A 17,318-nucleotide genomic window follows, 5' to 3' on the forward strand; every position below is an offset into this window, starting at 1 on the left:
ACAGTAATATGCACTGTTGCTCGAAGAATCTACGTAAAGATTATTATTTTTTTGGTCCTACAGAATACATCTGTTATTTTTTTATTTTAGTACCGGTAGGTTATTTTACGACGTTTTATCAACATCTTAGGTTATTTAGCGTTTGAATGAGATGAAGGTGATAATGCCGGTGAAATGGTTCCGGGGTTCAGCACCGAAAGTTACCCAGCATTTGCTCATATTGGATTGAGGGAAAACCACAGATAAAACCTCAACCAGGTAACTTACCCCGACCGGAATCGAACTCGGGCCACCTGGTTTCGCGGCCAGACGCGCTAACCGTTACTCCACAGGTGTGGACTACATCTGTTAGGCCTATGGTAACAATTAATATTAGAGGAGAAAAATTCGCTCCAGCGCCGAGGATGGAACCCGGATCCTTGGTTCTACGTACCAAGCGCTCTCACCATTGAGCTACTCCGAAGTTCAATTCACAGCACCGGATCGAACCCCTCTCCTCCAGTGTTTTTCCCCCTTTGTGGTCTGACTCCAAGTTGGGCATCTATGTTGACATTTTATATTAAGTCAACTGCCATTATACAAGGAGCGCACTCAGTTGAGTGACTTGGTGGCCGGGATTCCACAGTATTATGCACAGTAATCTGTACAGTAATATGCACTGTTGCTCGAAGAATCTACGTAAAGGTTATTATTTTTTTGGTCCTACAGAATACATCTGTTATTTTTTTATTTTAGTGCCGGTAGGTTATTTTACGACGCTTTATCAACATCTTAGGTTATTTAGCGTTTGAATGAGATGAAGGTGATAATTCCGGTGAAATGATTCCGGGATTCAGCACCGAAAGTTACCCAGCATTTGCTCATATTGGATTGAGCGAAAACCCCGGATAAAACCTCAACCAGGTAACTTACCCCGACCGGGAATCGAACTCGGGCCACCTGGTTTCGCGGCCAGACGCGCTAACCGTTACTCCACAGGTGTGGATTACATCTGTTATGGCAACAATTAATATTAGAGGAGAAAAATTCGCTCCGGCGCCGAGGATGGAACCCGGATCCTTGGTTCTACGTACCAAGCGCTCTCACCATTGAGCTACTCCGAAGTTCAATTCACAGCACCGGATCGAACCCCTCCCCTCCAGTGTTTTTTTCTCCCCCTTTGTGGCTTGACTCCAAGTTGGGCCTGTATGTTGACATTTGAAGAGTCCACTGCAAGAAGTCATTTGGAATATATTTTGCAGGAGAAACAACTGAAAGTTTGAAATGCTTAGCGCTCAAAGCTTAACTGTGATTTTCCGATCATTACTGGATAATGATTATCAGTGTTAATGCCACATAACTCTCTATGTACATTCTATATGTCTTAAGCTATGCATTGACAGTCTTGGTTCATTTTCGACAAGAAAGTGACATCCATCATTCTTGCAGTGGATTCTTCATTTTATATTAAGTCAACTGCCTTTATACAAGGAGCGCACTCAGTTGAGTGACTTGGTGGCCGGGATTCCACAGTAATATGCACAGTAATCATTTATTAACCTAACATTCCTCATACGGAGATGACAAGATAAATTACACATTTCCATTCTCTATCGTTGGGTGACTATCTTTCATTTATCTGGCGGAAATCTAATCTAGACTCTCTGGATCTATAGCCAGATGTATTTATTAGGCTACTATTTGAGCGAGAGCGAAGGACATTTCTTAAAAACATATATGTCAAAATTAATAATGGAAGAGTAAAGTTTTTTTTTCTTCTGACAAACCAAATATTGTTACACCGGTAATTCACGGCGATCTTGCTTTTTGTGAAGTGGTCAGTCCAGAGAACACTATCAAGTCGCTTGGCTGGGGGAAGGGAGCGAGAGGGGTAATTGTACGGAACAACTACTACCAGTTGGAGAAAACCTTGCTACTTCGGATGTGATGTAAGGTAATCCCATGCAGGTAGGGGGACGACCTGAGTAAGGGGGGACCACACACGGAGTCGCCACGATAACAACGACTGGCAACACCGCCGCCCTGTTCTGTCCCCTCACCCCTTGCAGACAAGGGAAGCCGTCCTATCTCCATCTACCGCTCTGTCTTTCGTGTATTAGATCTTTTGTTTTTTTTTACTCTTTTAAAAAAAGAAAACTAGATATCTACACATTCTAATAACAAAGAACATGCACAAAAATTGTAGGGAAAAATCTACTTTTTTAAAGGAATTTAGTGTTTAAATTATGGGTATTGGAGAACAGGGTGAGTTGACGTTCAAATTTTGGGGAAAGGCCGTGCTTCTATAAATAAAGGGTTATGTACAGGCGGAGGTTTCGTCAGAAGCGCCGGAGTACAAATTGAGACGTCAGAAAGAGAAATCTAACATGAGGGAGAAGCAAAGGCCAAAAGCTTACGAGTGCCTTACGTCACTGTGACCTCGAATTGAGGTTCCTACTCTTATTCTTTTCAGGTTTCGTATTCGAATTGTGATCGTGCAATAAAATACGAAGTTTGTAGACTCAAACCCGATTCGCGTCCACCGCTGTGGAGCAACGGTTACTATGCCCGACCGCGAAACGAGTGGCTCCGGGTTCAAATCCTGATTGGGACAAGTTACTGGTTGGGTTTGTTCCGAGGTTTTCCCTCAACCACTTGAAGCAGAATTGCTGCGTACTTTTAGGTGTTGAACTTCGGATTTATTTCGCTTTCATTAAATTCAATTCCATGTATCATCTTTAATAGTTTCAGTTTGACAGGAGATCGTGAAAGACGTAGTTCCGTGATTCGCCTACAGATGTCGTCTGTCTGGGGAAGCTGCCAGAATCAGTGTAACACCACAGTCTAGTATATATAGTCACGAAGCTTGAGTTGTGAGGGTGCTAGGAACAATCGACTGTGCCGGTACTATTTCGAATTGTCTGTAATGAGGCGATAGTAGCGATCCTAGTGGTTAGCAACAATCTATGGATACATATTCCCTACGTATTGAGCTTCGTGACTGTCTATACTAGACTGTGGTAGGCCCTAACACTGAATCTGAGAGTTGCACAAATCCCAGGGAGCCGCAGAGGCTTCTACGGCAGCCGGGGAGTGTAGCTCCCTCCGATAGATGGCGCTTTGATAAGTCGCGGAATCTGCGGTGGTTCGTTCTTCAGGTCAAAGGAAGCAGCAGAACGTAAGCACGTGAATTGTGAACATATGCCATTGATGTGAGACGGTGACATATTAAGGCCCGTTACACACTTGAAGAGATCTCGCTAACGAGAAATGTGTTGCGAGAAATATCAAAGATTGATAACATGGATTCAAACGGACGTCCACACACTGGAAGAGATTCTCGTTCGAGGCGAAAACCTCGAGCGAGTTTCTCGCTGGAATCGGTAGCGCAACGAATTTCCTTCACACATTTATCGAAGATGTTTGACATTTATACTCTTTATGACGATTGAATGTAGAAAAAGATGAAGAAGTAATATCACAGGTGGCGGTGAATTGTATTCTTTTTATTGACAATGCGGAAAGATGGCTGATAATTGCAGTCACAAACTTATCGAACTTGTACGATGTCACCCGTAGGCCTATTTATATGATACACAGGATAAAAACTATAAAAAACACGATACTTAAAGAAGAAATCTGGAGACAAATATCAGATGATCTGAAAATAAATAGGACTATATTTTATTTTGATGAGATTTAATAATAGGCATATTAATTATAACATTTGAAATAATGTATCTATATGTCTTAACAGTTTACATAATTTTAATCAGAACATAGCAAAGAATCCTCTATCATATCATGAATGGCAAAAAACTGAGGTCTATTCAACCTGAAATAACGCCTAACTAAACGTATCATCGAAATCAGTGACCGAAACTCGCCCTTATCTTCGTGACTCCTCTTGGTGACATATAATGGGATTTCCAGATATTTCTGGCTTTAATTTTGGGCCTATATTTGCTTTTCATTAACAAAATATGTTCATGTAACTCCTATTTCCTCATCATTTGAAGATTGAGATTCAATATAGTAGCGTTCGTACATAATTTTGTAATGGTACTGATAGGTTATATCTTTAAGTACGACAATATACGTAAATACATAACCTGTAATATTTCCCCCAACGAGTGATTACTATAATCAGAAAAATGCTCTCTGCATGAAGGCAGTGCATAGATGATCATAGCGAAGTGTTACGCCCAGATCTCTTAAATCTCCAGAAATGTCAAAATGTTATTTCAAATTCCAAACAACCTTACAATCCCAACAATGGTGACAATAACAGTCACAAACAGCATAAAAGTTTAACGAAATTATAGGGAATCGATGTATTCCCTGTCACTTTTTCACTTAAATTGTATATTTGTGGCAAATTTTAAATGTCGTCACTTCTTTCTTAGTTCCGTAAGAAAATTCCAGCTACAGGCCTTAGAAAGCACATATTTTCTGTAATTTCGAATCTACGTTAATTAGCTATGAAAAGTGACAGTGTTTCTGATCCATATGTTAACAAGGGAATCGCCATGGTTTTATGAACGTGCTGAGTATCCTTTCTTGTCTTATTTTAAGATTTCTTCGAACTGTTCTACAAACTCGTTCAAATAATCTTAGTTTACTGCATATCGATGGCTAAGAAGTGATATCTCGTTTCTGTGAATTTGCAGGTGAATATTATCTGTGAATTTGCAAGTGAATCAGAAATCCGTTTTAAAATTAATTTTTCTCAAAATAGATATCTTTTTTTTACATGTTTCTGCATTGCAAGATCTTCTATTTGAGGACAAAATATTATTAATTGTTCAATTGTGTAAACATAAAAACGAAGTTAATCTAAATAACAATGTACTTAAACTAAATCGTCATTTTTGTAGATATGAGGTACCACTTCTTAGACATTGATATGTCCCCATTCTCCAAATATGTGTACATGCATCCTAGACTAGATGCCATTTCGGAAGGCGGTAGGCTGCTATATGCGCCGTAGCATTTCTGGTATGTGACGTCACAAACTTGTACAGTAGAACCAATCAGAATCAGTCTATAACAAGTACTTCCAGAGTTCGTTTGTTCACGTGTGAGTGTTTCAATACATTGAATAAATGAAACTAACATTTACTATGTACGTGTAAGATAAATAAATGGAAGAAGAGACTGTAAAAAGACAAGTAATTCACAGGCAGGCGCGGAAAATAGTGTTTAAGATGTATAATTATTTTAAAAACGTTGACGAGCAGAACGCTGCCGGCCATCTTGATGCTGACTGCAGCGTTGCCAACACGCAAGAAACGACTGCAGAAGCATGTGGTGTGGGATTGAGAACCGTACAAAGAATATCGTTAGTGAAGGAAAGAGGGTTTGTTTGGTGTCATGCTTACAGTAATCAACGGCTAAGGTCATTATTGTCTTTTGATAATTTAAATTCTCTCCTGCGCTATTTGTATTGCACGTGCGAGTGAAGTACGATGTGGCAATGTTGCACGCTGCCTTGCCCTCTCTATCTGTCTCTCTCGACGCAAACGCTAGCAAACTACCGCCTTCCGAATTGCCGTCGACAGTTAAAACTATATTTTATTTTCTCGATAATATATCAGATTACTATGTTCCACATTCTAGGCCTATGTCGAGTTCTAATGAATTCCATTGTTTTAGTTCTCCTTATATTCATTGGCTAATTTGCATAGCTTATAGGCTACACTGTTTTTTGTAGTTGATCGTCAGAGGTAGTAACAATTACCTGATCGTCGGCAAATAATAGACAGTTGAAAGCGTTGTTAAATAAAACACCACTACCACCATTACTACTCGAAACTTGTAACAGGTTAACAAGACTATAAGGACAATAATGATATCCCCAGATATTTAAGATCCATTACATGCTACATGAATTTGTTGTATAACAACTTGCCGGACCAAATTTATGCTGCTGACGTCCCTTTTCCTGTTACGAATTCTTTGTGGGAAGGTCTGAACGATGAAATATAGGGTGTATCAAAATTCGACGGCAAAAGTTAAGGAATAGATTCCTCATATAGAGAGAAGAAAGAAAGTATATTACAGCATGGGTCCGGAAACGTGTAATTACAGAGTTATCAGATTTACGAGGTGGAGCGCTCTGTTCACGTATCAGGTGAAATGTTCAAAGTGAAATCCTCCATCCTGAATACAGGCTTCCGCTCGTCTTCGCATTGAGTGCTGAACACGATTAAAAATGTCGCGTGTAGTGCGTAATTTAAATGTAGCTGTCCTCCTTGTATGGCATTAGGCTCTGATTTTTCAACTCATTCATTTAGAAATGTTTGTAAGTTATTTTTTTCTCTATGTATTACCGTCTCTACTGCCACATTACAGAATTTAATTACGAATATGCCTACTTGTTTTACACGTGAACGTTATAAGTGAACACAGCCTATGTATGTACATATCTATAAATAAATATACAAATTAATGGTGGAGATCACAATAAAATCAAAATTATTTGCACTGACTACTTGCTTTACCAGTCTGTATACATTATAACTGTAAACATTTTAAGTGTTAAAAAGAAAACTTTTTCCTTCTTTTTGATAAAATACGTTTTCTTCCTTCTTAATGAAGTGTTCACTACCAAATTCTCCTATTGGAACACGCATTTCCAACAGTCTAGCTTTGTTTTGTTTTGACATGGTTCACTGAACAGCAGCAGACCTGAAGTGTGTACAGTAATGGCAAAAAAACCGGACCGACCCTTGTAGCTGATTTCAGAGTCACAGATTCAAATTTTGCTAGTCACAAAACACATCCATCTTTTATTGTAACAATGAAATTTTTTGCATTTGTTCGATTCTTGCCGTCTTTTGTTTCCTTCAGTGCCTCAAATTTACAGACGAAAAAACTTTGAGAGTTTTATTTTCATCTGGCATCAATATTACATTTCTACCTCTATTCGGCAAAGATAACTGCGTATTTTTACATTAAATAGCAGTACATACCTCTGGCTTCATTATCCATATTGAAATTACCACAGTTTGACACAATACATAGCAAAGGATTCTTTTGTATCAGCTACAAGGGTCGGTCCGGTTTTTTTTTTTTTTTTTGCCACTACAGTACGCCGCACTATACCCCGTACATATAGGGAAGACCAGGTAACTTGATACCCTAAGGGTGAAACCTAACCATTTTTCCCCCATTACTACATATGCTAGTGGATTATGGTGATTTTCTAGTTTGAAGGTTGAATTTTCTTTTGCCAACTTCGTTTCGAATTTCGGTACTGGCAAATACTGCAACTGGTAGTGTTTTTGTAACTGTTATGTTGGTGTTACTGTCATACTCCTTGTATGCATTCTCAGTACTGGCGTTGTTGAAAACTGAATGGTTCTAGATTTCTGAGTCGGTTACTGAAAGATAGTGAAATTCGAACTTATTAATAATTAATTAATATTAGTATTAATATTAATACATAATAGTTATTTTATGTGTTGCGTTGTGGTTATAATTGAAGAATAGTCAGATAAGTACAATTAGTTATAATATTATACTTGGGTGTGATAATGCACGTGGGTAGGCCTAATTGATAAAAATACCATTTCACATTTTAATGAATTTCTTTCGTGTTTAGATTTTTATTACAATAATGTCAAAGAGAGGAAATAGCGTGGCAGTGACTCCTCCAAGGAAGAAAATGTGTGCCATTCAGAGTACGCTTCAGGAATCTATAGTTCACATGTATAATGAGTTGAAGAAAGAAGATAATGAAGAAGGAATTATGCGAACGGAGACAGCAACTATAACCAGAATATCAAAATTATTAGGAGTAAGTATTCTTAAGCATATATTTCAAAGTGGTATTCAGTTTTAGGAGTTTCTACTAATAATTTCATGTGGTCAAATAAAACATATTTTTAGGTTATGTATCTAGAAAATAACTGTTTAATCAAGTCAGTGAATTTCATATTGCCAGACAAAATACATTTAAGATACTGCAATACTGCAGTAGGTGATAGCTTAAATACATTTACAAATTACACGAATAAATAATCAAACAGCACGAAAGTAAATTTCCGGTTTTCTGTGTTGCTATTAAATTAACCGTTCAGATCACAATTTACATGCCACATCGACCGAAGAAAATACAATTCATATTGTTGTAATTACTATCTTGATATTTCAGCAAATATTACATGAATGTTGGCCTGTTATGGTGCTTAAAAAATAATTCAGTTTTATATAATAACCGGGTACTCTATAAACTTAGAAACATTGACTCTGACTGAATAATTTATTCATGACTTGTCTAAGTAATATTAAATGTGATGTTCCTTCAGAAAAGCTACCCCATTCAATCTACTTCTTACATATATAACACTTGAGAGATCCAGGACACACTACTGGGAAACTAATCATTTCTCTTCATCCTGGACCTCTCGCATGTCATATTGGTAATTAGTAACAAGTTTGAGGGAGGGACAATAACATTGTATTAGAATATACAGGTAAGTGGCAAAGGATTTTTGTGCTGAAAGTATTTGTGGCTGTGAACTAAAACCACGTGTTCATCACTATGTAGATATCACAGAAATCAGTGAAACAAAATAAAATTATGTCTTTCATGTAGGTTTTCTGGAGAATTACCTAAATATTAGCCCACTTAAACCTATCGTAGACTCAACCTGACATGTTGATCATTTTCTATTCATATGGCCCTAAATGTTGGTGTCATGCATGAATTTTATGATATAACAATTTTTAGAAGCATTATGTTATTGTTTATTATTGCAGCTTGGCTTCGCTACAATTAGGAGAGTGATAACCAATTCACAGAAGAGGACCCCACTTGTGACACCAGGAAAACATAGACTACGTAAACGTCCAGTAACTGATGCTGATGATTTTACGAAAGATGCAATTGCGAGATTTATTTATGACAAGTTACATAAAGGTAGGGAACTTACAGGAATTATTGTGTTGATTTATGCAATGTAATTTTAATATTAGTCATATGTATAAAAATCTGGCATAATTTTTATTTATTATTACAGGGGAAGTAGTAACAGCAGCAAAAGTTCTTGAACATATGAATGGTAATTATGAAACATATTTATTTAGAGGATCCCTATCATCGGTGAAAAGAATTTTGAAAGAGATGAAATTTGTATGGAGCAAAGGGGATCCTTATGCACATGTACGGGAAAGTGAAGTTATTCGTTTTAAAAGGTCATGCTTTTTGAGGGAGTATGTAAGGAATGTGGTAAGTAAGAACCCTAAACCCGTAGTATTCTTGGATGAGACTTGGATTTTTATGAATGGTAAGTTTCAATGTATTGTGAGACATTGAATGATTGAATTTTTTACTAACAAATAGATTAACATTTATGTGCAATATGAAATTGCAATTAATATAGCTACCAGTCATGAATTCAGGTGAGAACAACATGTTTAGCAATTAATAGTTTCATATTATAACTAGAGGTTAGTTATAAAATTCTTGAACGGTTTTGCTGTGTTTGAAATTTTAGTGTCTCTTAAGAGTTTCAATGTGAATTGCTTTTCTCTCTCTGTTTTTTTTAATAGGATCACCCACTTATTCATGGAGTAAAGCAGGTGAAGTGTCCAGCGATGTGAAAGGTGTTATTCGTAGGCCTACAAATGAGGGTGGAAGATTAGTTATTATTCATGCCGGAACAAAAGAAGGATTTATACCAGGTAACTCATATTGATATTGTACATAAATTTGGCAAGAGTAATTTCTTTAAGACAGGGTACAAAAATATAAAAGTTAGCGACTAAATAAGAAATTGGAAAAGCCTTTCACCAAAGAGGATCTCATGTTATGTCTTATGGGCTGAGGTGTAATTGCAATAAATGAATAAATCTGTCTGTTTTATTTTCTTTAATTAAATACTGTGGAGTCATGTGACGAAACTGTATGCCCATGTATCATTTTTATTGCAGGTGCTGATTTAATTTTTTCATGTAACTTAAAGAAAAGTCAGGACTACCACAGTGCTATGAATGGGCCTGTGTTTGAGAAGTGGGTGGAAACACAGTTGATTGTTGGCCTCAGAACATTAGGGCAATGTGTTATTGTCATGGACAATGCTTCATATCATAGCAGACTTGTGGAAAATCAGCCAACAACAAAGTGGAGGAAAGAGCAACTACTGGTGATTGCAATTGAATATAATAGATTTGTTGAACTAAATGATAAGAGTTGATGGTGTGACATTATCTTTTCATATTATATTGCAATATTAATTTTCATATTTTACAGTCATGGTTGAGGCAGAATGGTGTATCACCACCAGAAAATGCAACGAGGGTTGAACTTCAGAGATTATGCATTATCCATCGAAACAGTTTGAAGAGGTACTAAATACTCAAATTTATTGTAGCTGCATTCTTTTCATATTCAGACACTACTCCTACTTAGCTCCAATTAGTACAATAGATCTCGGTCATGGTGCTTGGCTGGTCACACCACCCTTATTTACAAATATATAACTCCAATTATATTTTATATATTTTTTACAGGTATGTCGTCGATGAGATGCTGCAAAATGAAGGTCATATTGTCATCAGACTTCCTCCATACCACTCCTTTTTTAATCCCATAGAACTGGTGTGGTCTGTGTCAAAGCACTATTATAACAAAACTGTGGTATCTCGGCCAGGTCAAGGTCTAGATAGAGCAAAATTTGTTTGGAAGGAGGCTCTCAGTAAGGTAAGTCAAAGAGAAGTATTACTGAATTCAAACACACATACACTCTCAGACACTTGCCAATTTGCCATATGTAAATCCTTGTATGTGATAGGTGACAAAAGAAATTTGGAGCAACGAAGTGAAACATACTGAGAAGAAAATAATGCAGTATTTCAACGAAGAAGTGAAGGACGTCCCTGAAATACAAGAATTCATCATTAATCATGCCGACAGCAGCGACTCAGAAGATGACGCAGAAGAAGAGGAGGCGTTGGCTACACCTTTAGACAATTAGGCTTTCACCACCACCACCACCACCACCACCACCACCACCACTACTGTTATTATTATTACTATTATGATTATTATTATGACCATTATTATTATTTCAACCGTTTATCTTATTTCTTGTGGTTAGGCATACACCTACATCTACTCATAACTTGCTACTTCTTTGTTCTTTCAGGTGAAATTGAATCTACATAAGAATCCTAAGACAACAGAGCCGTGCCAATTACTGTTCTGAAGTGGCCTTGTTTTGTGTGTTGTATCTATATTCAATTAATTCTTTTAGTTTTTTTTCTTAATGTAATGAAATTGTTGATTGATTGATACCCAATGCTCAGCAGTTGGTGTTATTTGTTATCTTGCACTCCAATATTTAGCAGGATGACTGAAAGTTGAGTAAAGTTGGACAGTCAAGACAATTATCGATATCTTCATTGAGATTTCAGAAATGACATATGGGGGATTATGAAATATCAGTTCTTTGTACATGTTTGAGGCAATCATGGTCTGTGATAGTATGAGTTCTGCCACTGTAGTTTTTCATAGAAGTTCACTTATTACATTATGTGTATTATTTTTACTGTGTATTGTACTACATTTTTGTTTTGCTTAATTGATGAAATGTATATGCTTTAAATTAAGTAGTAGTCTGTATAGCACAATTGATGAATTGTTTATGCTTGTAATTTGAAGTAATTTGCATGATATGTATTGTCAGTTTTTCAACTCATTGAATTGTGTATGCTTTTAAATTGAATTAACTTACTTGCTATGTATTACATTTTATAGCTTAACTGATGAATAATCGTTTAGGTTTGTTAATTTTATAATCTGATTGCTATTTACTTTATATTTTTAGTAGAGCCACCAATGTAGCTCAGTCGACAGACTCGTTGGCCTGCTGATTCGGAGCTGCATTCGAGCTTAGGTTGGATCCCCCGTTTGGTCTGATTGGTTTTTCTCCCCGTCATGGAGCAGCTGCCAGGTGGCCTGTTGCAGGTCCTCAGCCTCAACTCACTTCATCCCCGTTTGGTCTGATTACCTGGTTGGGGTTTTCCGAGGTTTTCCCCAACCATAAGGCAAATGCCAGGTAATCTGTTGGCGAATCCTCGGCCTCACTACATCTCGCCTAAAATTGTAAAATAATAAAAATTGTAATCTTGTAAACTTTTTGACTTGTTCCAACTCTTAAAGCTTCATTGCTAATGTAAGATCTATGCAATATAATAAATGAAATGAAAAGTATTATCCAGTTTTTTTCATTTGCTTTAGAAGCATTCTGATTTTTGTTATGACATTGTCATGTTCTGATCTTGTTATTCTTTTAACAGTGTGGTAAGATGCAGGTATAGATAACCTTACAGTAATTTTGCTACCTTTCAGCTACCTCATTACCTCCCACTCTATAAAGTTCAGGGATCCACTGAAGTACCAATTGTTGTTGTAATTCGACCAGTTTTCGTAAAATTTTAAAACATTGTAAAATATTGAGATTTCTTGCTGTTACATCCAATACTATAGCAAGAATATCTGTTTTTCAATCTGATAGTATGACAGCCTTTTCAAATTTATGAGATACTGGAGAGTTTGTAAGCTTGAAAGTGTATCTGAATTTTCACTGTCAAAATTAGTCACTGTTGGAATATAATTCCCTGTAAAAGGGAATATACTAGTATTGTACTACAACACCACTACATCTGTGGCTTGATAAACAGGATCCATGGATAAAATACTGTATGTAGCCACTGACTGACCAGATTATTTATCGTTTATAATGATTTTTAAAATGTCTGGAGAAATATCACATTTCTTAACATCATCTGTTAAAGTTAACGTATATAATATTCATTTTCATATAACTTGGGATTGTGTTTTATTAGTAAAGTTTACTTTAACTGAGCAAGTTTGAGTTCTGTGTTGGGATTTTGGCTCAGTTTATTAATATTTGTGGACTGTGATTTTTTGTTCTAGACAACCATATTATCTGCAAATGATGAGATTATCATAAGATCTATTTCTTTTGTGAGATCATCGACATTAATATTGGAAAATGTATTCCTGAAAACAACAATGTGGGAAGCCCAGATGAATCTGTCTCTATTTATATATTTGTCATATTTGTGACAATGAATCGAATAACCAAGTCACTGACCCAGTGTAACATTTTATCTTGGACACCCTAAGTTTGCAATTTCTTAAGTGGTTTATATCTACAGAGACATATGATCCTTGAAAATAAATTGCTAAGGTGTCTTGTTTTCTGTTTAAAATATCTTTAATATCTTGACTAAAATTAAAAATCTGTCCATTTGTTGAATGTAATTCTCTAAAGTTAACTCAATGAGATGAAAGTTAGTTACTAGATTCCAGGAACCAATTCAATCTATGAAATCATCTCTTCCATAATTTTGGCTATCATACTAGTAAGTGGTATCTGTCGATAACTCGAAAAGATATTAGTTGAATAATTGCTTTTCAAAATTGATGTTATGTTAGATTTTCTCCACACAGACATTGTATTTTAGATGAGATTACAAGATGAAAGTATAGAGTTTGCCAACATGTTTAAGAAAATCAGCATGTGTATTGTCTAGACTTGGAGATGTTTTGGGTCTTACGTTATTAAATTAATAGTAATATTCAGTTCTTCATTAAATGTTGTTATATAAAGTAGATTGTAGATTTAATATTTCTTTCAGTTTTTCCTTAATTGTAGAAAAAGTAATTAAAATTATAAATACACCTAATAAACCAAAACCCCCTAATTTCAACAATACACTATTTTGTTCCCTTGTACAGCTTGTAGATAATTTTTAATTATAGTTATCAGCGTAATATTTATTAAACTTATCGGCTATTTTACTTCGTTTGAAAGATGTTATTGTGTACAAAAAGCGTTTTTGGATGATCGTTTTATGCTGTATGTTGTGTATAAATCTGTTTTCTGACCATCTCTTCTGTGTAATCCATATTTTGTATAGAATTAATAAAATACTCTTGGTAGTAATTATTTTTAATTGAGTACCTAATTTTCACCATCTCACATTTCTTGAATCATTTGTTTTTCTTATTTAAATTTAGGACAGAAGAGCCAAAAGAGACTTCACAGTTATGTATCATACATTTTTTCAATGACAGACGTGGAGTTGCAGAAATAATACAATAATACAAATGAGTTTTATTATCATAATCTCCTGTGTAAGTGTAACATTACTAAGCAATTTACAAACAAACAAACGAATGAAATCTTTAAAAGAGGTGTCTAGAAGTGAAATTACTTATGGCTTTTAAGGAGCAAAATTATTTTTGTAAGTTGATTTATTATTATTATTTAGTTTTAGCCTATTTGTATTATATTTCCTTACTTTTCCTTACCATGTCCTTTCCTTACTAATTTCAAAAGATAATCAGAGATTCATTCGAATTCCAATCAAAAGTCAATTGGTTATTAATTTATCTACCTTTTGGAAGTAAATGTACGGTGAAATCTTTGAAGTGACAATAATATAATTTGTCTAGGAACAGATTTGATTCTTGAATGTATTATGTACTATACTTTGTTGTATATTTACATCTAGTAACCTATTAATGCTAATAATAATGCAATAATAATGTAAAGGAATAAAAAAAAATAGAACATAGCAACACACTTTTCATGTGATTTATTTCCTCCATTTCTCATATAGTTCGCCTACGAAAATACAGTACATTAAAAATTATTATTGAAACTATTCAGAATAACCTTCCAACATAAGGGTAAAGTACGGTGAGTTAAGAAGTCATTCAGTACATAGGATCGTGATTTTACTACATGTGGTGATATCTGGTAACAGTTGGCAACACTGACAAGACGGAAATATTTGCTATTTGGGAACTGAACTTACGTGAACTTCAGTATAACTACAGTGATGCGAGTTGCTCGGATGCTTTAGGTCAGCCGTGGCGAAAAGGCGATGGTGCGCCGAGCCACTGTGTAAGCTGCAACGTGCATAGCACCTATGGAGGGAGGCGGACAACCGAAGGGGAAGTTAATGTTTAGGACGTGTAACGAAGAAAGAAATGAACAAGAAAACATAGGACACATTATCACAACGTAAAATTAACTGTCTTCAGAATGTCTCTGCGACAAAGTTTCAAAATCAGGAATTATGTCACTTACTGCCAATCGTAGTTGATCACGAAGGTATTTGTCTGTCAGTCGTAATCTAAATTTGATTTTTACTATTTTAATTGTTGAAAATAATTTTTCACAAACGTAAGTTTCAGCGAACATGGCTTCAACAGAGCAAGCGAAAGAACGAAGCTTCAAATATTTTTTTTTTTTTTCCAATGATTTGAAAAGTTCAATATCTGTCAAGTCCTTACATCTAGCTTTCATTTAACGTCACATTGTAAATCTGTGAGTTTAAATTGAAAATCTAACCGCATAATTCGTACATCTGCTGTAAAAGAATCGACGTACAGAGATGATAATAATAATAATAATAATAATAATAATAATAATAATAATAATAATAATAATAATAATAACACAACCTTTTAATGTTTCATCAGTAACATGTAGTAACTTATAATGCCGTTTTATGTTATACAACGTTTTCCTAGTAATATTTGTGAACAAATCATACATTTAATATTATCATCATATTGTAAGCAAAAGAATACATCCTCCCATCCTACTTGAAACTGTCGTTTTGTATAGAGGTACATGGTTTCGAGAGAGATATTGCGACGATACGCCACTCGCAGGTCCGAGACAAATACAAATAGAACGGAATTTGACTCCAGTGAGTAAGAGGGTGGGGGTTGTAGGTAGGAAGCGAGAAAAAAAGCACTGCGAGCCACAATGTGCTCGTGAGTCGCATTTTCGCCGCGGCTGCTTTAGGTAACCAAACGCAGGACTCCTAGTCATATTAGAACATTGTGTATTTGTTTTTCGCCGTAAAGACACGACTCAACGGCTTCACACCAACTCTCTAGTTTAGCTTTGATTACAAGTGACTCAATACTAGAACATGCCAAGGATGACAGGACACGAAATGGGGTGGGTCTCAGTCTACAACCCTTTTCTCTTTTAGATTGTTCTGTCAATGGATAAATACCCCTTGATCTTTGTTTCATCTCGGTAAGAAAGTAAGCCACTATTTACCGCAGCAACAGTTGTTTTTCAACCCCCTTTGACTGGTCATCAACAGGTATTTATGCCAGTTCAAACACGCCTGCCAACTGACATATCGAGATGAGAGTTTTAGATAAAAAAATGTAAGCGTGAAATTAAAGTAGATACACGGGGGGATGCGGGATTTTTTAAGCTGTGTGATTGAGGGTGATGTCCCGGAAATGGGGTGAGAAGTTCAGACGGACCCTTTTTCTACCAGATGCGGGCGGATCTTCAGCCATGATTGAAATGCTCACTGCGGGAACATGAAGGCGTTGCTATGGAAACGCTGAAGTTGAAGGCAGAGAGACGCGCAAGCTGTTATGTAGGAGTTACTTTCATTTCTCAATTTCTAGGAGATTTATTTAAAAAACTGCCAGATGATGCCAGATTTTCAGTGAGTTACGCTGTGAGATTTGTTAAAAGATACCGACGTCAGAGTCTATTCTGAGGGTTGTCCAAATTACATTTTGCTTATGTTGTAATAATGATAGATAACTATTAAAAGTTGCAGTCATACAGTAGATATTGGTAATACGAATCTGCCTTAGACGTAGTAATCCATACTTCTCGACAGTTTTGACGTGCGTCCATTCCCAAGGGCAGATCTTTCACTGCAAACCAAACATTCTCCAGTCTTTCCTATTTTCTGCCTTCCCCTTTGTCTCTGCATATGATCCATATACCTTCATGATGTCTATCATCTGTTATCTTCTTCTGTCTCGAACTCTTCTCCCGTTTACCATTCCTTCCAGTGCATCAATCAGTAGGCAGATTATTTTCAACTAATGATCTAACCTATTCTTTTTTCTCTTCCTGATCAGTTTCAGCATCATTCTTTCTTCACCCACTCTTTCCAACACAGCTTCATTTCTTATTCTGTCTGTCCACTTCACACGTTCCCTTTTTCTCCATATCTACATTTCAAATGCTTCTAGTCGCTTTTCTTCACTTCGTCGTAAAGTCCGTGTTTCTGCTCCAAACAATGCCACACATTACACAAAGCACTTCACTAGTCTTTTCCTCAGTTTTTTTTTTTTTTCCACAGGTCTGCAGAAGATGCTCCTTTTTATATTAAAAGCTTCCTTTGCCATTGCTATTCACCTTTCGACTTCCTGACAGCAGCTCATGTTACTGCTTATATTACACTCCAAGTATAATTAATATAGGTTGCATTGAAACAATGACAATTACCTAAAAATCAAT

At 36.0% G+C, this 17,318-nt stretch overlaps 2 protein-coding genes and 1 long non-coding RNA gene across 4 annotated transcripts in view; 2 read left to right on the forward strand and 1 right to left on the reverse strand.

The window, feature by feature from the left end:
- The window catches only part of ptc (protein patched), a 249,300-nt gene that overhangs the window by 156,855 nt on the left and 75,127 nt on the right, over nucleotides 1-17,318 (forward strand). The gene's annotated exons all lie outside the window — the stretch shown is intronic.
- LOC138693042 (uncharacterized) overlaps nucleotides 1-17,318 on the reverse strand; it is a 61,238-nt gene that overhangs the window by 8,685 nt on the left and 35,235 nt on the right. The gene's annotated exons all lie outside the window — the stretch shown is intronic.
- Nucleotides 7,209-12,199, forward strand: LOC138693026 (uncharacterized). 2 transcript variants are annotated; one of them, XM_069816555.1, is made up of 8 exons: nucleotides 7,209-7,780; nucleotides 8,746-8,905; nucleotides 9,006-9,669; nucleotides 9,919-10,130; nucleotides 10,238-10,332; nucleotides 10,498-10,687; nucleotides 10,779-11,006; nucleotides 11,133-12,199. In XM_069816555.1, exons 4-7 carry the CDS (start codon nucleotides 9,975-9,977, stop codon nucleotides 10,959-10,961), a joined length of 624 nt encoding a protein of 207 aa, XP_069672656.1. In that variant the 5' UTR covers nucleotides 7,209-7,780; nucleotides 8,746-8,905; nucleotides 9,006-9,669; nucleotides 9,919-9,974; the 3' UTR covers nucleotides 10,962-11,006; nucleotides 11,133-12,199. The 2 variants fall into 2 exon arrangements, with proteins under 2 accessions (XP_069672656.1, XP_069672647.1); XM_069816546.1 differs by having other exon boundaries at nucleotides 7,210-7,780; nucleotides 10,779-12,199.

Source organism: Periplaneta americana, chromosome 2, assembly GCF_040183065.1.
Source record: "Periplaneta americana isolate PAMFEO1 chromosome 2, P.americana_PAMFEO1_priV1, whole genome shotgun sequence".
NCBI classification, from domain to species: Eukaryota; Metazoa; Arthropoda; class Insecta; order Blattodea; family Blattidae; genus Periplaneta; species Periplaneta americana.

Bases quoted from the DNA above. Each gene is read 5' to 3' on its own strand.
- LOC138693026 (XM_069816555.1), top strand. From the start codon at position 9,975: ATGAATGGGCCTGTGTTTGAGAAGTGGGTGGAAACACAGTTGATTGTT. The intron at 10,333-10,497 runs GTACTAAATACT...TATTTTTTACAG, and splicing joins CATCGAAACAGTTTGAAGAG to GTATGTCGTCGATGAGATGC. The intron at 10,688-10,778 runs GTAAGTCAAAGA...TGTATGTGATAG, and splicing joins GGAAGGAGGCTCTCAGTAAG to GTGACAAAAGAAATTTGGAG.